Source organism: Anolis sagrei, chromosome 1 (assembly GCF_037176765.1).
Source record: "Anolis sagrei isolate rAnoSag1 chromosome 1, rAnoSag1.mat, whole genome shotgun sequence".
Taxonomy (NCBI): Eukaryota; Metazoa; Chordata; class Lepidosauria; order Squamata; family Dactyloidae; genus Anolis; species Anolis sagrei.
In genome coordinates, this window is record NC_090021.1 from 211014764 (window position 1) to 211037801 (window position 23038).

Below are 23038 nucleotides of genomic sequence, written 5' to 3' on the forward strand. Positions count from 1 at the left end.
ACTTGATTCCAGGAAGTCGAGTCTTAAATAAATCAAAACAATATTTAAATTAAAAAATCTAAATTTTACAAGGCTCTGAAAAGATGGGCAGAGTGTGGCTTTATTAAGTGAAATTTCCCCTGAAAAGTGTATGTATTATATTAATTAAAACACATACATTTCAGAAAATATTACATAAGAAATGCAGTATGTCTCTCTCTCACTTTTATTCATAATTTGGAGAAACCCTTGAAGACATTGTACAGGCAGGAGTGAGAATTGCTGCAAGGTATTCAGTTTGATGCCCCAAAAGACTAATCTGATATTGGAGCCTTCTGTCTTTTCATGGGCCAAAAGAATTCCCAAAGAATCAGTCAGATGCAGGAATAGTTGCATTAGACTGGTGTACTGACCAATGCCTGTCCTGTCAATGATTTTGTTTTTGTTTTTGGTTTTTTTTTTAAAAAAAACTATTAATGCAATGCACAACACTGGATTGTTTGACTAGGAAACAGCCCATTCTAAAAATGTGCTAACTTTTTGAAGGCTCTGCGTGGCGCACAACTTTCTATAGACAAGGCCCAGTCCACGTAAATAACACCCTTGAAAGAAAAACCTAGGAGAGATAATTCCTTGGGTGAAGAAAGTGCAGGCGAAAGGCTGACTTTATGTCACATTTTGCCACTTCCGTGCCAATACCCTACTGTGGACCACATTTACAACCCTATTGATAGAGGTGTATTGTACAGTGCAAAGCTCCAAAGGAATGGCAACATTAACAGACTCGCCCTTATGGTATGATAAGTGGTGGATCAACCTGTATTCTCCTGGTGCCTTCTTTGGAACGATGCCCAGTGGGGACACCTTTAGGTCAGCTGCTGGGGAAAGGATAAGGGTTGTTCATACAACTCTCTTGAACTTCTTTTTCCATTTTTCTCTTTACCTTATGCTCAAAACCTCTAATAGAACACATGTTTTACAAGAGGGCCCTGCATATTCCCTGAAAAAAATATCCTAAACTTGAACCAAGCCCTCTCTTCCAAAAAATGAGCCACTGCAATGTCAGCGTACTGATGAAGTAATAACAAGCAGGCTTGGAGTTTAATAGAACTGGGACCACATAGGAAGTGGATTGGAACCCCCACCTGGTTTGCCCTGATAGGCTCTTCTTTGACCTCATTAATTGCCTTTGTTCTTGGGGCAGTCTCAAAAGGAATAAGTCCCTTTGCAAAGTGGACATTCATTCTGGTAGTGACATGCCCATCTACTGCGAATACCTTGAGTGCCAAATTGCAGCGTAGCGTGGCCTGACTTTTGAAAGAAGAGGCACTAACATGGCTCTGCTTTATGTGTCTACTATAACTTCTTTCACCAGAGATAGGCCTGTCGGAGATCATTAGGTGCATTTATAACTGAGCATGTACAATGGCCCAATAGAGTGTGGGATAAAGATCTATTTTCATGTGAAAGGCCTTGTCACATAGCAGCCATCCTGTGCCTGAAAATCCACATATGCCCTATTTATGATATCTATGCAGTGAATCAACCTCCAAGGCTCATCCCTAGCCACCACTCCAGCATAAATGAGGAAACCAAAAAGCCAATTATGCCAACTGCACTCAATCTGATGATTTTTAAACATTCTACTTCTCTCTGTCATCTTTTATTTCTCATTCCTTTTTCTCAGCTTATCTGAAGAGAAAGGAGAAAATGTCAATGTAGTCACCTCTCACATTTTTTTTTCAATTGTACCAGGAGAGAGATGATCACCAAGTAGCAAGTCTGTGTCACCAGAGGGTATGGCTCCATAAGGGATATTATATAGTTGGGTAGTGAGGGGTCCCGGAGTGACTGTGACTGGGTGAAGATTGGAATGATTGAGGCAACAGACTGGTGTGGGCACTAGTCTCATGAGAGCCAAAAGACAGTATCTCTTCATGGGGGTTTCCGTTGCTTGCCACCAACCAAATGGCTGTAGCTGGAGACAAGTATCACTTTAACTACTGGTGGATCCCTATGGAGGAGAGGGGAAGAGGAGATGGAAAGTGAAACAGAAGAGGGGTCTTTTCTTTAATATATGTTGTTTAAAGAATAAAGAAGGATGTCAAAGGAGTGCAGGTGAAGGAGAGATCTGTCTGTAAATGTGCAGGAAAGAAGGAGAGTGACAGGAGGGACCCCATCTAAGCACCCTCCCTCCCCACACACGCACACACCCCAATGCTGCCACTGTATCTGATCAAATGAGAATAATTATTTCTCTAGAATGCTATAATTTCAGGATTAGGTTGTATACTTGCTTTATCTCAGATAGGAAGAAAAATAATTAGTTTATTACAGTGAGAAAATACCAGTATGCCACTTTGTTTATAGGTCATAAAGTGCTACTAAGACTTCAGTTTCCAGAAATAGTTCTACTCTGAACCTTTCTGTAATTTTAATTACCTATCTGTGCTAATGGAATGGTGGTCAATATATGTCAGCTGCGAATATACTTTGTATCTGTGTGGGGGAAGAAAAACAGGGAAATCATTGCAGAATATGAACACCAAGGGTGAGACCTGACACAGATGACCTGGCTGCAGCAGGACATGTTCCTTTTTTCTATTGTGACAGCTTTATAAAATGCCAGCATACTGCTAAACTAAGCTGAGTAGATTTGTATTTCAAAAGGCCCTCTCCCCAAATGCCATTTTATATAAAATTCCCCAATTTCTGGTACACTTCCAGCCTTCCTTATTTGGATTTCCAAAATCTGAAATACTCCAAAATTCAAAATTGTCCATGTGGGTGTCTGATATAGGGATAGATTTGTTTTTTGGTGGTCCAATTTACTTTGTTTCATGCACAAAATCATTTTAAAATATTGTGCAAAATCACCTTCATGCTATATGCATATGGTGTAAAGAAGTAAATGAATGTTCCCTTCTCTAAGATATCTCATTAGGTATTCATACGCAAATACAGGTATTCCAAAATCCAAAGAAAAGTCTGAAATCCAAAACACTTCTGGTCCAAAGCATTTCCAATAAGGGATACTCAACATGTATTATGCTTCATTTGTCAACTCAGAGTTTGTAAAAGATAATGCTGCTTTTTTTTTGAGCGGGGGGGGGGTGTCAGGAGTGACTTGAAGTGCTGACACAGAGGTGGGCCAAAATGAAGACATTAAAATCACACCAGGAGCTTCTATATTAGATGTGTTTGTATTTCTATGGTAACATTGTTTGCTCCTTTTTCTTTGGATGCCTAAACTGTAATTCTAAATGTTCAACTGAAGTTTTATATGGTAGCAATTTGGGAACTGAAATATTTTTTTTTGTGATGGGGGAATGCCCTTACTCCCACCCTCATGGTGACTCCTGCGCTGATACAAATAATCCACACGGTCAGAATTTATTTTCTTCCTCTTACAGTTCTGCTATGAAAGCAATATTTTGTAGACCTTTTATGTTCCTTTAATGTCCCTGTCACTTTAAAGTTCTCAACTTAATCATAAAAAGGATAAAGTGTGTATTTTGTTGAAAGGGCACATAGAGCAAGAGGACTGTATACAAAAAAAAGTTTGTTGTCAGTGTCCTTGTTCAGAAGACTTCACTTCACTTCCTGTCACTGTGATAATTGGATTCTGAACATTTTGGCATGTTGTAGAAACAAGGATTTGTGATAAAACTTTAGTTGGGATACCTTTTTCTCATGATAACTTGTACAGGAGTGAATTTTCCTTCCTAGGGGTAGATTTCCTCTCACTTCCTGCTGTCTTGGGGTCAGGAATTGAGATTACATCTTTCTAACAAAGATACAGACTCCACCTACATGTAGTTTGAACTGTATTATAACGATTAGTGTAGAATCATATAATGCTGATTGTATTGAACTGGATTATATAAGTCTATACTGCCACATAATCCAGTTCAATACAGCTAAACTGCATTCTGAAACTGTGTTATATAGCAATGCAGATTGGGCCTCAGACAGTAATAAAGATCTCACACTTGCTCTAAGTCAGGCATGGGCCAACTTTTTTTGCCTTGAGGCTGCATTGCAGACCTGGCCAAGAGGGATGGGCCAGGAGGGAGTGGGGGCGGACACACACTGGATGGAGAGGGCCTGGGAGAGGATGGGGCCAGGAGGGGACAGAGCATGGTCCAGGTCATCTTCAGGTTGTCCTCCCAGCATAAGGACAAGGCTGCTCACCCCATCCTTTTGCCAGGAGCAAGGTGGGATATGTGGCAACTGTTCTGATCCTCTCCCTATCCTCCTCCCGATCTTCCTCCCCCAATCCTCAGGCTGTCCTCTTCACATTATGCCAAGAGGAGGGTGAGAAAATCTGTGGCTGAGAGTTCACCAGAGGGCTCTCAGCTGCAGAGTGCCTTCCTTGAGCAATCTTCCTTTAGGATGTGCTACTCACACCATCCTTATGCCAGGAGGAATACAAGACAGAAGTGGCTGAGAGTTCTCCAGAGGACTCTCAGCTGCTTTGTACCTTCCTCCCCCATCTTTTTTGGTATAAAGACACGGTGAGTCCTTCTGCTAAGAGGACAGGGAAAATGAGGAGGACTTGAGGTAAGCACCCAGGGGGGCACATCCAACCCCTGGACCTTAGTTTGCCCATGCCTGCTCTAAACCCACACTATACTAACCAAAAAATAAAAGAAAAAATGTATGGTGTTAGTTGTTTGTGACCTGTGGACTGCCTGTACTCAAGAATGCTACAAAAAGTTGCATTACAACAAATTTGGAGAAATGCATGATACCTACCACTGCTATAGATAAGGAATTAGTATTTCTTCAAGTGATAAAAGCAAACATCCATTTATATTTATTTATTTATCTGAAAATGCCAGAGGTTTATATATATATATATATATATATATATATATATATATATATATATTACTCTCCAGTCTGTTCTTAAGGAACCACAATGTCATGTTTAATTGGTTTACTGTGTTTGGAAAAGATAAGTGCAGAGAGTAACAATTATAATTAGCTCCATAATAAACCAGATTTGTTTTGAGAAATTAACAAATTCATGGCTACTTGCCATAATCATAGAAGGAAAGCCATCTGTGAAACATCAGTTGGAAAATGTGCTCAACTGAGTTTGTGGATTTCCTATCATCTCCTTTCAAGCATATAAATGAACATTTGTGTGGTTCAGTTGGATTGCTCATGTTATTCTGGCCTCCAATGTTTTCCTCCTTGCAAAGGGAACTCCTCATTTTTCAATGTTTACTGCAAAGGTCTGACAACTACCCTTATCATTGTGAGATGCAAATATCTGCATCATGACTTGTTCTGGCCAAGAATTGTGGCTGAGACTATTTTAGGCACTTTAAATTGAGTGTATGAATGATGCTGTTACATAGTGTAAGCAAGGGACTTTCACAATGCTGTAAAACCTTCTCCGTAGAAGTTTGAATTCATATGATGAAAAAGGTTTGATCCATTTTTCATTGTATATACATTTAGATATGGATTTTTATTGATTGAGCAGAAATAACATCATTAGTTATTTGCAATCATGAGTTCTGAGAAGAAAGAGGCAGAGCAATTGGAGGAGGATATTGTTGATTTTCTGATAAAAGTATATTTTTGGGAAAAAATACATTTCCTTAATGATGGTATTCAAGCAAAAGCAACATCATTTTTATAGAAAAGAAAGATTTTGGGAGAAATTGGTAGAATGTATTATCAAAATCATTGTGAATATCAGTCGGAGCAGAGAACTAAATGTGTTGAGCAAAAATTGGGGGGGAAAAGATAATCATGTGGAAAAAGTGCAGAATTGATAACGGATGGAAGAACAGGTGGTGGAGACCAGGAATGCATTGTCATGTCTTGCAAAGATCTGGATTGGGACTATATAGTAATCTAAATTAAGTATGATTGTGGAATGGCCAAATCTGATTATAATATCAAATTATTTATAATACATAATGTGAGCATACATGCCTGTCAGCAATCTTGTAACATAGAGCAATAGCATGTCAGACAAATTGTATACAAAAACCCACATTAACACAGAACTCAGACGCAGAATTTTATTGAGCATATAGTCATCAATATATAAACAGTAGTTGCAAAGAGTGGCAAATATCACAGTAGAGATTTAAAAAATGGTAGAAAAACATGTACAATAGTAAACTTGGAATGCTTTAAGTGTCTGGAATTAAAAGGAGATTGAAACAGTATGGGTTCCTGAGAGGAGGAAAAAGAAAGAAAAAGAGGTTCAATAGAAAAAGTGATGCAATACTTTCCCTAACACATAAAGCAAGAAGCGGCAGTTTTGGGGAACTGCAATGATAAAATCCCCCAAAATAAGAGACTGAGAATGTGTAAGATACATATAAGAGACTGAGAAATGATTGCTCCTTGGTTCCATTGGTGTTGTGAGAGCTGGGAGGCACTCTTGATTGGAAGAGTGCAAAGACAAAGATAAACAAAATAAGACTTTGAGAAACAAGAATTTTGGAAGGTATCAAAAAGTAATTTAAGGACTGAAACTTAAATATTAAGGACTGAAACTTACTCTAGGCAGCAATTTTCACTCAATCATAGAGTTGGACAAGATGAGAAGGATCATGAAGTCCAAGCCCATTCTCCTATGCAAAACTACATAATCAAAGCACCTTGACAGATGGCCACGCAGCCTCTGCCAGAGAAAGAGATTCCAACGCACTCCGAGGTAGCATATTCCACTGAGGAACAGATGTTACCTCCGGAAGTTCTTCTTAATGTTTAGGTGGAATCTTTTCCCCTGCAATTTGAATCCATTGCTCTTTGTCCTAGTCTCCAAAGCAGCAAAAAAACAAACCTGCTCCATCTACAATGAGATATCTTTCAAATATTTAAACATGGCTATCATGTCCCTTCTTGATCTTCTTTTGTACAGGTTTCTTCAGAACCATTTCTATTTGTACTTTCTTAGATTCCAGGGGTTCATCTCTTAGCATGGTTAATTCTCAGTTCTGCGTATTCTTTCATAGCTTCTTTCATTCTTCAGAGAAACCTTTTCTCTCTCATCTTTGGGTACCTAGAAGATTTTCACCTTTTTTATTAAGATAGTGTTGCGGCAGTTTTCCCGTGATCCTTTTCGAGCGCAATCAAGCAGGAAGAAGACGGAGACCACAATTTGATTCCAGGCATATTTACTATCAAGTTGATAGGATGCTCAGAACATGATCTGAAAACGTGCTTGACAGTCAGTTTGGGTTCAATATTTATAGCAGAATCCACTGGTCTAGACATGCGCACAACTGTCCTTGACATTTGCACAAACATAATCATTTACAGAGGCATTACGCATGACCTTTTCCCATACATCACAATGACGCATTACAATGACGTACTCCAATTGTTTCCAATCTTAATTATTCCCATATTCGAAATACCTTTTAGAATATATCTGAAGTTGCCTGCTATTTACCTTACTGACCCACCAGAGGCCGCTCTCTTCCTATCTGACTTTTTAGGTGTTCCACTTTGTTTACGCAAGTTTCCTTGACTGACTGCCAACAGCACTTGTCTGGCTGCCAACATTACTTGCCTTTGATGTCAAACTATTGTTTCCCAAATGTCATGTTCCAGTTAATATTTAACTTCCTTGCCTCCATAATTATTTACTTTTCGTCTTTTGAACACTTCGCCTCTCTCTACCACCTCCCTGCTTCAGAGCTCTCTCTCAAGGTATGTCTTTTTCATATTCATTTTTTTTAAATATATTTTTATAATTGTTCTCTTCCGCTGACCGCTACATTCCCCCCTTTTTGCGAGCGGATGTTTACAGTAGTCTCGCAAACTCACGCAATTACATTTTTAGCAAAAATAACATTTTAACACAATCATTTATCACAGTTATTGAAGAATGTTCCACACACGTTGGCATCTTCACAGTGCTCCTTAATCTTCTGTCTGATGTATTTAACCCGCTTTCGGATATGTGGTCAAAACCAGAGCCGTAGTCCTCGTTCTGGATCTCATGGCACTGTTGGTTTGATGATACAAAGTCTCAAAGAATCCTTAGGATCAAGAGTCGCAGTCCATTCAGGTGATACTTTCTTCATTCCAGTACAATGTATCCAGTCTCTTATCTGCAAAGGGGTTATGACCAGCTCTTTTCCTCGTCCCTTTCGGGTCGCGGCCTTTGCTGTGGTGTCAGCATACCAGTTTCCATAGGTCACACGTTCCTCGTCTCATTGATGTACTCTGCAGTGCATTACTGCTACTGATGCAGGAACCCAAACAGCATCTAACAATCTCAAAATGGTCTCACTATATTGTATTTATCTCCCAGCAGAATGTAGTAGTCCCTTTACCTTATATAATGCTCCATATGCATATTTAGAATCTGTATACATGTTGACTATATTTTTCCTTCTGATAACTCCAGAGCTCTAATTAGTGCTATCAGTTCTGCCTTCTGAGCTGAGGTGTTTAAAAGAAGTGGTTCTGCTTCCCACACAGTAGTTGTACTTATTATTACATATCCAACATATCTTTTTCCCATTTTCCATCAAACTGCTTCCATCTGTAAAAAGAGTGTCATCTACCTCAGGCCATGGCTAATCTTTTATATCAAGTCTATTGGAATATATCTCATTCACAATTTCTATACAATCATGTTGAAGCATTTCCCTTTCAACAGGCAGGAGTGAACCAGGATTTAACGCACTGCAAATCCGTAACTTGATTTAAGGGTTTTCACATAATAAAATCTGATATTTTTGCATACGGCTATTTATGAACCATTGATATCCTCTATAGTCCATGATAGCCATTATTGAATGAGGAGTTTTAACTATCAACTCTTGTCCCAAAGTCAATTTATCAGCTTCCTGAGTCAGCAGGCCCCTAGTAGCTACAGCACATAGACAAGTTGGTCATCCTTTTGCTACAGGGTCAATTTTGCTTAGACAAGTAGGCTACTGGTCTCGGCCATGTTCCTAATAGCTGGGTATGCACCCCCACTGCTATTCCATCTCGTTCACCAACATAAAGTGTGAATGGCATCTTCAATTCAAACAAGCCCCAGGCTGATGCTTGCATCAAAGCTTGCTTTTTAACTATGTAAATGTTTGGGCACATTTGGAGGTCCAATTAAATGGTTCCCGTTCACCCCCCTTTGTAACTTCATAAAGAGGTCTTATCCTTATAGTTGCAAAGTCCTTATTCCAGCCACAACTTTGTTTTCCAAACTTTCATCTTGAACTGAGAGTTTTTTTCCAAATCTGTCTTATATTCAAAGCTAAACCCATAGCAGGGAACGAGATGGCTCCCAACCTTTCTCCTTCACTTAAACAAGTTCTTTCTGGACCATATCCAACCTCTTCATCATAAACTCTTTCTAAACGCTGTTCTTTTTTCCACGTCATCTAGGATGGTTGTTCCATACATATATTGTCACATCTGCTAACATTAGGGTACCTATACATATTCCAACCCAAAAAGGTGGCAAAATCTTTCCTGCCCACTGCCCACAAATCCGTTACAGCCCGGGGTGGGTAACCTTCCCTTTGTTACCAGAGACTTGTGGCACAGTCTGATGGGTTTCCACCTCCTTTACCATTCTGGCAGGATTTGGTTCCCCTCGACTCCGCTGTGATCTTTCATTTGGTAGTCTCTCAAAGGGGGTTCCCCTTGACCCTGCGGTACCTCCCTGCTGGGGGTCCTCGGCTGGTCACGGTTTTTGCTGGCAGCTTTTGCTTGGGCCTACTTAATGTGGATACCCAGTTCCAATGAAACAACATCATCAAATCCCTTTTCATCCTTTTAGAATGTTCCAACCGGGCTAGGAGGCTGATGTCCTCAGTAGCCTCTGTTCTAAATACATGGAGGAGGAGATTGCAATTTTGATAATGACCAAGTTCTATTTGGTGAGTATGGAGAGGGTTTCCCTGATCTTCGTGTCCCTCTTATTTCATTCCTAGGTGATACATGCTGGGCCTCCAGTGAGATCCCTTTATGTGTCACTATAGCTTTGTTCTGGATCAAGTAAGATTTCAATCATCTCATAATTTTGAGGCTGTAAAGTGCTCCATTCTTAATAACTTAATAACGTTCCCACCATTTGTGGCCATTCCTCACGCTGGGAAGTGGGTCCATGACTACAAATCCAACACTCAAGTAACTTCTGTCTCCTTTGCTCTATCCTGACTCATCTGATGGAATATGTTTTGCTCCCATCCCCCCTTGTACTACCTTCGGGATGAGTACACTCAACTTAATCAGGTATTTAATATACCACATGCCTACGTGAATACGCTTTCCCCCAAAAACATGTCTATAATTGTAACACAACCACACCAATCCTAAAACAATAAGGAATCTCACAATAGCCCACTCCCAACTTTGAAAGGTCCATCCAATCTTCTTTCCTTCTTTCTTCTTTCTTCTTACAGCTTCCAGATGTTGGCTCTCTCTCTTATTCAGAGCAACTTTTATCCTCTTATATTTTTAAGTCTTTGAAATATCTTCTTATTGATGTACGATGCAATTAGCTCTTTTTACCGTCGATCAACTCCTAAATTGTAAGTCAGGGTCAGTCACTGTATGATTTCCTTTTTTAAGCAGGCTTAACTCATCCGCAATTTGGCACTTCCTCATAGCATTAGGACATTCATCAGGCAGTAGACCCTTTCCACCTTTTTCCACAGGAATCACATTTCCAAAGTTTTTCCAGCCACTCTGGGTCTTCTAACAAAACAGAGGGTTCTATAACAGGCCAATGTAAAATCATTTAACATTTCCAAAATTTGTACTTCTTAATGCTTAATTCTCCTTTTTACTTCCACATCATATCGCCCTCATCTATCTTCATTCACTTATCAATTCAATTGCCGACATTTTGGACTTTTTAAGAGGGGGTGTACATATCGATTAATAAAATATATTAAACAAATATCTTTATAACATCCAATTTTTCCTTTTCACCGCTCTTCCCACAAAATCTTCTAAATGTAAATGTACCTCAAATTGTCACCACTTTTCTCCTGTATGGTATAGTTTCCCAATTTTTTCTCTTTCAAAAAGTTTCCAATTTTTCTTTCCCTTTTCCTAGTGAGGACATTCAAGTTGGCCATTCTTGAATATTCTCACCACATAATAATTAATTTCTCTCTTTTAACCCATCAAATGTTTAAACGTATAATAATTTAACATACATTTACTTATTCCAAACTGCAATATTGCCACACATTTATCTGAACTTTCAAAGAGGGAATCTATTCTTTCACATCTCAACATTTCAGGTTTCTATTATTAAGCAAATGCTAGATCTTTGCATTTCTCTTTCTATCATTTCATCACCACTTCCTCTATATTCTCTCTCTGCATTTCTCACTTCAATTCTACCCTGTTCTAGGCAATCACATATATTGGTTTTTCCCCTGTGATTGGCCCTATACTTTTACTTTTTCCTTACTTCCCTACACATACTTTCTTCACATACCTTTTCTTCTTCTCAATTTTGCTTACCCACATGAAAACATATAAACTTGGCATTTTCCATATCATGTGTACTTTTCCAGGTTTTCTGAATTATCCTCTTTTTCCCTTTTATTGGAAACCTGTAAAGATTATTTCTTCTTTCCCAACACAAACAGTTTCCACACATTCTTTTTCCTTTTTCTAGTCATCCACATACATTTATGTTATCCAGAAAATGTAAACGATCATTTTCTCCTTGTCCCAAAAGACAGGCACCATTTCATCATATTGTACGTAGCATTTCCTTTTTTTCTCTCATTTTTCTCATTTTTCATTTTTCTTTTTCTTTTCCATTTTGGCTTTTTCCCGGAAGCCTGAAACCATTTGTCTCTTTTCATTATACACCTTTCCACACAAAAACAGGCATTGATACACAAATGTGTGCATAGGGTTGCAAAGCAGCAAGAAAGGGTAAAACATATGGACACAAACCAAGACAATCACATATGGACACATTAACCAAGACAATCACAAAAACACAAAACAGACTTATTACTTTCCCCCTGAAAGGGTATTCTTCTAACCTGTGAGTGTGATTTCTGTGGCGAAAACAATCACTCAAGGGGTTTTCACTTGATTTCTGCAGTAATCCCACAGTGAAACATTCCCCAATGTACTTCCAAAGTACCCCTTTTTCTTTTTTAAGGCCTTTTTCCTTTTACCTGTGCCATGGAATCAAAGCTCTCAATGTCCCCCAGTCTGGAGGCAGGGAAGACGAGGACCAGCCGGGTCATTTCTTTCAATGGGTACCCGTATTGCCCCTTCTGATCATCGTCTTACCCGACCCGCTGAGTGGGGGGCCATCAAGCCCTCAAATGAGGCTTCATCTCTATTCCTCTCGTTGGCTCTGGATCCCAAGACGAGCCCCCATTTGTTGCGGCAGTTTTCCCGTGATCCTTTTCGAGCGCAATCAAGCAGGAAGAAGACGGAGACCACAATTTGATTCCAGGCATATTTACTATCAAGTTGATAGGACGCTCAGAACATGATCTGAAAACGTGCTTGACAGTCAGTTTGGGTTCAATATTTATAGCAGAATCCACTGGTCTAGACATGCGCACAACTGTCCTTGACATTTGCACAAACATAATCATTTACAGAGGCATTACGCATGACCTTTTCCCATACATCACAATGACGCATTACAATGACGTACTCCAATTGTTTCCAATCTTAATTATTCCCATATTCGAAATACCTTTTAGAATATATCTGAAGTTGCCTGCTATTTACCTTACTGACCCACCAGAGGCCGCTCTCTTCCTATCTGACTTTTTAGGTGTTCCACTTTGTTTACGCAAGTTTCCTTGACTGACTGCCAACAGCACTTGTCTGGCTGCCAACATTATTTGCCTTTGATGTCAAACTATTGTTTCCCAAATGTCATGTTCCAGTTAATATTTAACTTCCTTGCCTCCATAATTATTTACTTTTCGTCTTTTGAACACTTCGCCTCTCTCTACCACCTCCCTGCTTCAGAGCTCTCTCTCAAGGTATGTCTTTTTCATATTCATTTTTTTAAAATATATTTTTATAATTGTTCTCTTCCGCTGACCGCTACAATAGAAAAGCAGGATATAATCTAACTAGATTAAAAGGAAGTCAGTGCTACATATTGTGGACAATATTGAAACATATGTCTCAGGTTTATGGAGTGTGCTTAAGTTTTTTACTCTTCCTTCAGTAGTCCTCTATAATGCCAAACTTCTGCTACAGAGAATTTTGCAGTATACATAGAAAGCTAGCTGTTTCTGATCATAGCAGCAGGATCCAGCAGAAGTGCACCATTGGCACTTGGCCATTGATTTATGTGGTTTATGTAGAGGTTTTTCTGGGCCTTTATCAGGAACTAGCCAAGGATGTGGACCCAATATTTCCTTGTAGCTGTTGATCGGTGTCGAATGTCACCACTTAATAAGAGAGAACACATCTCTTGAGTTTGTGAATTTGGAACTGCAAAAACCCAGATGGACTACTAGAAGACCCCCAGAGATCTTTCAAATATAATTCTGGATAAAATTACTGTTGTTTCCTAAACTTTCAGGCACTTGTGGCCTGATATGGCATAGAACTGTGTGTTTAATTATTTCTAATTGAAATAAGTGGGATTTACAGGTGCTTAACTTTAGTTGGTCCTTGCCCTTCATGGATGCTACAACATTTTGAATGGCTAAATCTGGCTATTTTTTTAAATACTTAATCAAGGCAGGCATTCTTCTTCTTAATTCTTGTACTTAACAGCCCTTTTACTAAGTCTATAAAGTCATCCATTGATTTTCCCAGCAATATTATAACATTCATTCTCAGAAATCAGATTATTCTTGATAGTGTTAAAGCCATGGCAAGATGGTCTTCTATTTGCAAATGTAATTTAGTCTCATGAGAAAGTAATCTCGTTAAAATATTGTCAGGTTAATTGAAATTGATTTGTGTTTACTAAACATAGTGGTTGCTAATCCAATAACAGACATAGAAGCTTTGGAGCTACCGTTTGATAGATTCCTGTTAGTTCTACCCTGAATGAATCAGTGAGTCAAATCTAGGGAGAGATAAATGCACTGGAGCTTTTTTAGGGATTAGGTTTTTTTTATTCTTTTAAATGGATAAGATTAATGTGTCAATAGTTTGCTGTATGTGAGATGCTATGCTTTGGGTTAGATGAGATAATTATGAGGTCTGGATTGTATCTCTGTATCAAATACCAGTAGGTTGTATTTACCTTTCTAGTGGTGTAATTGTTTTTTATTTCTTCTACTTGGTTTTACTGAAACTTATTTCCACAATTATTGTGTTCAGAATCTGAACAATATATGAGAAATATCTGCTATATGTTCTCCCCCCCCCCCCCCAGCCAACAGGGGGAGGGAGATGCAATGCAGGTTCCCATCCCTTACTGCACCAGGTACCCTGCACTGCCACACTCCCCACAGGAAACTATTATTATTATTATTATTATTATTATTATTATTATTATTTGCACTTGTTAACCGCCACTCTCAGCCCGAGGGCGACTCTGGGAAGAACTGGGAAACTGGGAAGAACCCTTGCCAAAAGGGAAAACAATCCCAAACCAGATCCAGGGCCACCCCTAAGTTGTGACAGAGGAAAAAGCAAAAACACAAAACATAATAGCCAAGGGTGGGGAAAGCTTGAAGGCAACTGAGATGGGGCAGGCAGCATGCCGACTTAAATAGTCAGCAGGTGGATGGTAGGTGGAGGGGTCACCTGCCATCACAACTTCCCTGCCCAGTAAGTTGAGCAGGGGATTTTGCATAAACTGTAGGGTTGGAAGCGTTTGCTCGGATGTGGCATAACTTAGAAAAAAAAATCAGATGTTTTTGCCTTCCAAAGGGACTTCTGCCAAATTTCCCCAAGGCTGTAGTCCCCTATAGTTTCGAATTGCCTTGAGTGATGGATTTCAGGGATGCAGAACTATGATGAAGCATTTTTAATGCAGCTAGGCCTGCTGGGAGGTGAAGCCTCCCAGCCAATCAGGAGTTATGTTTTGGGGAGGGGTTTGCAGCGTCTGGCAGACATTGCTATATATAAACCCAAGCACATGACTGGAAGGCTCATTGTCAGCCAGGGAAGGGAGAGGGGAGGTTGGACCATTTTTGCTGCTGCTTGTTGCTGTTGGGTGTGTGGTGGAAGAAAGGGGTTGGAGCCAGAAGAAATGAGTTTCTGAAAACGGAGGAAGGGAAGGGAGAAGGGAAGGGTTTGGAACCAGAGAAGAGAGAGAAAGAAGGAAAAGTATGTTTGGAAGGCAGGGAGAGGGTGAAATTAATAAATTCATTTTTGGACATTTCTTTTTTTGCTCACAGTAAAGCTTTCCTATGTTTTATTGGGGCCTCTCCCTTTTTTCTGGGGCATGTTTTGGGGACTTGATGCTGCATTACCCAACCTTGCTGGGCCTCAGCTACACAAGCAGTATGAATGTGTCTGAAAGTTGGAGACAGTGATCCCTTATAACTGTTTGTCATTTCCTTAAAAAATTCAAGGAGGTAGCTCTTTTATTTCAATTTTAATACGTTATTTCTAAAATTGTTTTTAAAAATTCTTTAAAATCGGTGGATCATCTGAACATGTTGAAGTTTGGTATGCTAACAGAGAAGGATGTTTTGAAGAAGTATATCAAGTTTCAAGATTGGTGTAAAAAATGAGGAAGGGAAAAAGCCCTCGACTTTCCACAGTGCCAGTGCTGTTTTCCGCATATTGCACAGTCACTTCTAAAAAAAATTCAGAAAAAATTGGAAGTTAATTTAGAATTGAACCACCAGCAAAAACACAAAACGAGATCCAAAACAAGTTTTGAACTATTTTTTTTATCAACCAAGCCTACAAAACTGCTTAGGATTGATGCTAATAAAATTGATATAACAGTATATATTTATTTTATATTAAAACAATCTTAACACACCTTTTAGGGGGAATCATTATATAAACTAATAACGATAGCTTTATTTTAGTTTATTAGCCCTTTAAGTTTCAATACTATTTATGTTCTCAATTACTGGGTATGATCTTTTAAAACAATGAAGATTCTTGTGGCACCTTCAAGACTAAGACATTTATTTTGGCATGCACAAACTTACGCTGTGATGTTTTTGGATCTTATGGGGTTTTTTCCTGCAAAGGACTGAGACAGGTCCCTTTCTTGATGTCAATAGGCAAGAATACTAACATAAATCAGAAAGAGGACTTTTAATGTAGGATGCAACTTATAGACTTTCCATCAAAGATGCATGATGCACATCTTAATTTTTCCCCACAGAAAACTCTTCTTTACGGATTATGGCAATGCTGCTAAAATTGAAAAATGTGACATGGATGGGATGAACAGAACAAGGCTAGTAGTATCTAAAATAGAGCAGCCCACTGCCATTACTCTTGACCTGATCAATAAATACATTTACTGGGTTGATGTCTATCTGGACTCTGTGGGAGTGGTTGACTATCAAGGACACAATAGACATACAATAATTGAAGGTCGACTAGTAAGTATTTTTGCTTATTTACAGCATTGCTTTGAATACACACTGGCATGTGTTTATTTGTGTGTGAGAGAGCCATTAAGGCTAATGTATATTTTACTGAATGATTTTACAGAATGTTTATTTCATATATTTTCACAGTCACGTGAGCCTTTATTGGCTCATTTTGTGCCTGTTTTCATTAAATGTAAGTACTTTCAGCATGAGTGTTGTTTGTTCGTGTGTTTTTGATAGCATTTTTAAAGCTGAACCAAGAGGACACTGGCATTGGTTTACCAAGTCATGGCTAGGGCACAATTGCCCTTTTAAGAAGAAAATATTCTTACAATAAATTAGTCTGTGTGGTTTATGGCAACCACCCAAATTTCTTTAATGTTTTATAATGTTAAAATCTGCATCAAATGGCCAATGAGGCATTTGGGAAATAGATATTAAAATGTGAAGAAAACTTGTTCTATTTATAAGAATTGGTCATGTAAAGGCATTATCATTTTTTCTAATCATTTCCTTATGTTGTAGTGTTTTATACATTTTGTAGAATTGTTGTTTAAAGTGCTTGTCAAACTGTTCTAAGCCAGACTATGTCATTTTAAAAATGCTCAACCAAATCTGCATATAGCATATCATAGAAAGGATAATCTTAAAGATTTTCCCTTGGTGGGTTTTTTTTATTGTTTTTATTTGCCAGTAAAGTCAAAGACATGACTCTCTCCTCTTGCAATATGAAATATCTAGGAAGAACTCCACAACTATGATTTAATTAAACATTTGGCTGAATTCTAATCTTTGATCTTGGGACCTCACAGATTTCATTGTGTGGGAGAATAATGGACAATATCACATTAGCGCTCAAAAGCAGAGGCATCTGTTTTCCTATTGTGTGTCTTTCTCCTGCAGAATTCTGGGAAATGCATGGAGGCTGAGGGCCCCTCTGACTGAGAATTCCAAAGGCCCTGCCCTAAACTACATATCCCAGAATTCTAAAGGAGCAAAGTGGGTGCCTCCACTTTAAAATGCTTTGATATCATCCCTATGCTTCTGTATTTAAGACAATACAACAGAAACTTGATTCTTATCCTTACAACAACTACTATCCATACTGTTAGTTTTCCATTTCTTGCTTCTGATGACTATCTGACATCAGCAAAACTATCATTGTGCTCCAAAGTATTTTAAATGGCTCACAGTTAGAGAGAGTTTGGTATTATTTCTGTGGCATTTCATGGGTTTTTTAATTAACAAAACCTCTTTACACTTCTAGCGAGTTAATTCAAAAGAAAATTATATTGTGCAAGTGAAAAGAAAGCAGAATCCATTTGTGGTTTGTTATTAATGAGTTTTTCATTAGCAATGATCGATTTTCTAAATGTGTTCCCATTATTCATTTCTGTTGGTGGCCTTGCATTACCATTTGATTCAAACAAGTTGTGATAAAATCAGATAATTATATATTTTCAACCCCTCAGGTTAGACATCTTTATGGATTAACAGTATTTGAAGACTATTTATATGCAACAAACTTGGACAACTTTAGTGTGTTACAAATAAACAGATTCAATGGTTCAAATACCCAACTGTTGCTTAGATTTGAAAATGCCCAAGAAATCCATGTCTACCATAAAAGAATCCAACCAACAGGTAAGGCTTTCATTGCAGCCTGTCACTATGTTACTATTGATTGTAGGTAGAGATGCCAATCTTATTTTAATATAGCTCTAAGTCACAAACTGTATATTCAACCATCGCTAATTATCTTGAATTTTCATTTATATTGATCCCATGTACTTTTAACTGAGAGGAACATGTAATTTCATGTCTGATATGTCTTCTGCAAATCCAGACTGAGGTAGGAGGGGAGAGAGTAGTACAGGATATGCATTTGATCCTATGCTAAACTTTTAAAGCAATGAGCAAGGGTTTATAGTTCCTTGAAGTATATTGTGTCTCTATATTTAATGCTGCCACCACAGATACTTTGTCTGAATCCAAGTTCTCAGAATGATAGAGAGGTCAAAGGGGCATAAAAATAAAACAAAACTATATTTATAGAAATCAAGAGGGTAGAGGGAGTAGTTACAGTGTCACTAAAAAAGGGCAGAGTTCTAACCTGCCTGAAGGAGGCTTTTAAAAATCCATACCTGGATCCCACCATTCTGCATAAATGTGTGGCAGTTTCTAACATTCAATTTTTAGGCAAGAGTCTGGAGCATGTGTCAGCCTTTCAGATCAAAGGGTTTCAGGATGAAATGGATTTTCTAGATGCATTTCAATTTGGTGTCAGTTCTGATTCCAGTGCAGAGACCACTTTGGTCACCTTGTTGGAGGGCATTCAGAAAGAACTAGACAGGGGGAGTGTGTCCCTGTTGGATACATTGGCAACCTTTGATACCATCAATATAGTATACTTCTTAGTCACCTTGCATGGATAGAACGTGTGGGCACTGGTTTGCAGTGCCCTTATTCCTTCCTGGAGGGGTGAACCCAGAAGATGGTGCTTGTGAACTCCTGTTTGACACCTTCGCCATTGCCCTTTAGGGTCTCCCAGACAGGGGCGGCTCAACCCATTACGCAGAGTTAGCATTTGCAGTATAGTTGATTTTGCCCAGAGGCGCTCTTGAGGTGCTCTTGGAGGAAAATAGACCTTGACATATGCGAGTTGTCGTTACTGGGATGTATAGTTCACCTACAATCAAAGAGCATTCTGAACTCCACCAATGATGGAATTGAACCAAATATGGCACACAGAACTCCCACAACAAACAGAATATATATATCAGTGATTGGTTGGGGGGGGGGGGGGGCAAAATACTGCTTGCTTACTGTTGAAAATTACCTAGGGCCGCCTCTGCCCCCAGAGACACTTTATGGTCAGCTATACTATTTAACATAGATATTAAATTGCTGGGAAATGTTTCATGGATTTGGGTGTTTGGTGCCATCAGTATGTGGATAAAACCCAAAGTTGTGGCTCCTTTCCACAACCTAAGGAAGCTATTTTGGTTCTAAACCACTGTTTGTCATCAGTAATGGATTGGTTGACCATAAAATACTTCCACAGTTCAAGTTCAGGTTATTTGTATCCTTATATTCTCCCTCATGAACTATCCTTTGTTGGGAGGCCCTTCACAAACGTTATGAAAATTATCCTTTGTAATCCTTCTCTTATTTTTCTCTCATATATTGTGAGCAAATATTTAAATCTTACCATTTGTAAAGTCACTGAAATATAAAATGAAATTACTCTTAACATTTCAGGGTTAAATGCTACATGTTATACTCCAGAGGCTTCATCCATACTATTAATATACCCAAGCACAGTGATAGGTCTGCCCATGTGTGTTTAGAATACAAGAAACATAACGGCAATTCTTACAGATGGGAAACTCATGGAAAAATTGCTGGCATAAAGTGCCAATATGATATTTCTTGGCAAATAAATACTAAGCAGAGTAGTAAACATAATCTCCAGAACATCTGCCCAACTAGTGAATTCAGTGTTGCTAATTTATATGAATATCAAGCCCATTTCCTTAGGAAATTGTGAGAATTAACATAAAAATGTTAATCCTATACACTCATGGAAGCTTAATCCAATGAGTTCCACTCATGCAACTAATATAGCTGTGTATTGTCGAAGGCTTTCATGGCCGGAATCACTGGGTTGTTGTAGGGTTTTTTGGGCTATATGGCCATGTTCTAGAGGCATTCTCTTTTGATGTTTTGCCTGCTTCTATGACAAGTATCCTCAGAGGTAGTGAGGTCTGTTGTACCTAGGAAAAAGGGTGTATATATCTGTGGAATGACCAGGGTGGGACAAAGGACTCTTGTCTGCTGGAGCTAGGTGTGAATGTTTCAACTGACCACCTTGATTAGCATTTGATGGCTTGGCAGTGCCTGGGGCAATCTTTTGTTGAGAGGTGATTAGATGTCCCAGATGTCCCAGATACCTTTGAGGATGCTTGCCATAGATGCAGGCAAAATGTCAGGAGAGAATGCCTCTAGAACATGGCCATATAGCCTGAAAAAAACCCTACAACAACCCAATATAGCTGTGCATGAACATTAGCCTAGATTAAACTACTTGGGTTTGTTGTTTGCTGTTAATAGGCAAGAATGACCTCAACCCAGATTCCAGATATTGTGTTTTATTAAGGCTAGAGTGCAAGCTTTTTCATTATAGGAATTTTTTTTGCAGCATATATTTCTGTTGAGATCTATACTGCATTCTGTTGGATCTCCCAGAAATGGCATGGCCTGACTTACCAGGCCATGAAGGTTGCGGTGAGGGGCGTTCCCCTCCGCCATTTGGCCTGAGGGGGGCTTCGTCTTCCCAGAAGCCCCCTCGCCCAGCGGGAAAGTTCCCGCGGTTCAGAAAGGTGGCCCTATCAGTGGCCGGCCACGCCTCCTGGCAGGAGAGCCCACAGCTAGCCTCTCCTCCCTCGTGGGCAGCCTACTTAAGGCTGCCTTGGGCCCACCTTCAGTCTCTGGGCCTGCAACAGCTGATCCACCCTACATGTGTTTCCAGGAACACTTCGTTGTTAGTTTGTTTTGTCAGTTGTCACAGTTACCTGTTCTTGCTGTTGTTCATGTGTTTCGTCACAACTCTGGTTGGCGTGGGCATGGGCCCTGGATCTGGTTTGGTATTCCCCCCCCCCCAGCGGTGAAGGGGGAACGCCTGGTGTCTCAGGGGTACCGAGTGCATTGGGCCCGGTATTGTGCTGGCGGCACCCCAGTGTGTCTCGCGGTATCGGACAGCAGTGGGCTGCCCGATCTTGATCCAGGACCCATGCATGGCTGCCAACCCTTGTTCCTTTTATCAATAAATGAGTTGTGGCCATTGTTTATCCCAATACCTTGTGTGAGTGGTTTTTCTTGGGCTGGCAGGGGGAGGTGTATTGCCCGTGCACACGCAACTCCTGCAAACCATCTAACAGCTTGTATCTACTCTGTCTAGTTAATATGAGACTAGTCATGAGCAGAAAACCTCCAGGGTGATTCCAGGGAAGACCACTTAGTTCTAAAACACAGTGTAGGGGACACATTATCATGATGATACAGGTTAACCTGGAATAAATCTGGAAATCCAGGTTTATTCCAGATTAAATAACACCTCCAAAGATCTAGACCAGTGTTTCTCAACCTGGGGGTCTCGACCCCTGGGGGGGTCACGAGGGGGTGTTAGAGGGGTCACCAAAGACCATCAAAAAACACAATATTTCTGTTGGTTCTATGTGGGAAGTTTGGCAGAATTCTATCATTGACGGGATTCAGAATGCTCTTTCATTGAAAGTGAACTATAAATCCCAGCAACTACCAACTCCCAAATGTCAAGGTCTATTTTCCCCAAACTCCACCAGTGTTCACATTTGGGCATATTTAGTATCTGTGCCAAGTTTGATCCAGATCAATCATTGTTTGAGTCCACGGTGCTCCCTGGATGCAGATGAACTACAACTCCAAAACTCAAGGTCAATGCCTACCAAACACTTCCAGCATTTTCTCTTTGTCATGGGAGTTCTGTGCACCAAGTTTCGTTCAATTCCATTGTTGGTGGGGTTCAGAATACTCTTTGATTGTAGGTGAACTATAAATCCCAGTAACTATAAATCCCAGTAACTTCCAAATGACAAAATAAATTCTCCCTCCAACCCCACCAGTATTGAAATTTGGCATATTGGATAAGGTAAGGTAAAAGTTTTCCCCTGACATTAAGTCCAGTCGTGTCCAAGTCTGGGGGTTGGTGCTCAATTTCTAGGCTGAAGAGCTGGTGTTGTCCATAGAGACCTCCAAGGCCGACATGACTGCATGGAGCTCTGTTATTGGGTATTTGTGCCAAATTTGGTTCAATGAATGAAAATCCTGAATTTCAGATATTTTCATTATAATTCATAACAGGAACACAATTACTGTTAGGAAGTAGCAACAATAATAATTTTATGGTTGGGGGTCACCACAACATGAGGCGCTGTATTAAGAGGTCGCAGCATTAGGAAGATTGAGAAACACTGATCTAGACCTTTCTATAAGGTCTACATCTTTGGAGGTGTGAGGTCTGTGGATACTACTGCTGAGATCACCTTCCATGAACTGAAACAACCCACAGAGGAGGTGGCATCAAAGCTCTGTGTGAGCTCCTTACTGTCATTGCAGAACCATGCAGACATAGCAGAGGTGCTCCCTTTTCTCTACGCTGATAAATACACAGGGGAAAGGGCATGGTGCCAGTGGTTTTTATGGACCATGGAGCAGTCCAAATTAGACCCAGTTCTGGTATCCAGATGCCGTTTAGTCATGAGGTTGCTCTGGAATTTTAGGCAAACTCCTGACCCCCCCCCCACCTCCCTTAACATGAGTTTAACTTTGTTTAGTCCATGATAACCATTGGAAATTGCAGAATGACACTGGGACAGCACAGTGAATATAGGGTACTGAGCCCATGCAGAAAAGCCCATCACTCACATACATGCACACAGTGAGATTGCAATAACAGGAAAGCAAGCTGTATAAACAAGAACACTCAACATTTCTTCTTGTGAAGAAACTCTCTTTACTCAACTTTGCTATGTTTACTCCAACATGCC

The 23038-nt window shown here is 39.6% G+C and overlaps 1 protein-coding gene across 6 annotated transcripts in view; it reads left to right on the forward strand.

The window, feature by feature from the left end:
- The window catches only part of LRP1B (LDL receptor related protein 1B), a 1041366-nt gene that overhangs the window by 712733 nt on the left and 305595 nt on the right, over nt 1-23038 (forward strand). For all 6 annotated transcript variants that reach the window (XM_067472799.1, XM_067472815.1, XM_067472824.1 and 3 more), the window contains exons 8-9: nt 16238-16460; nt 17924-18095. In XM_067472799.1, coding sequence (XP_067328900.1) covers nt 16238-16460; nt 17924-18095 — 395 coding nt within the window. The remainder of the gene's footprint in view (nt 1-16237; nt 16461-17923; nt 18096-23038) is intronic.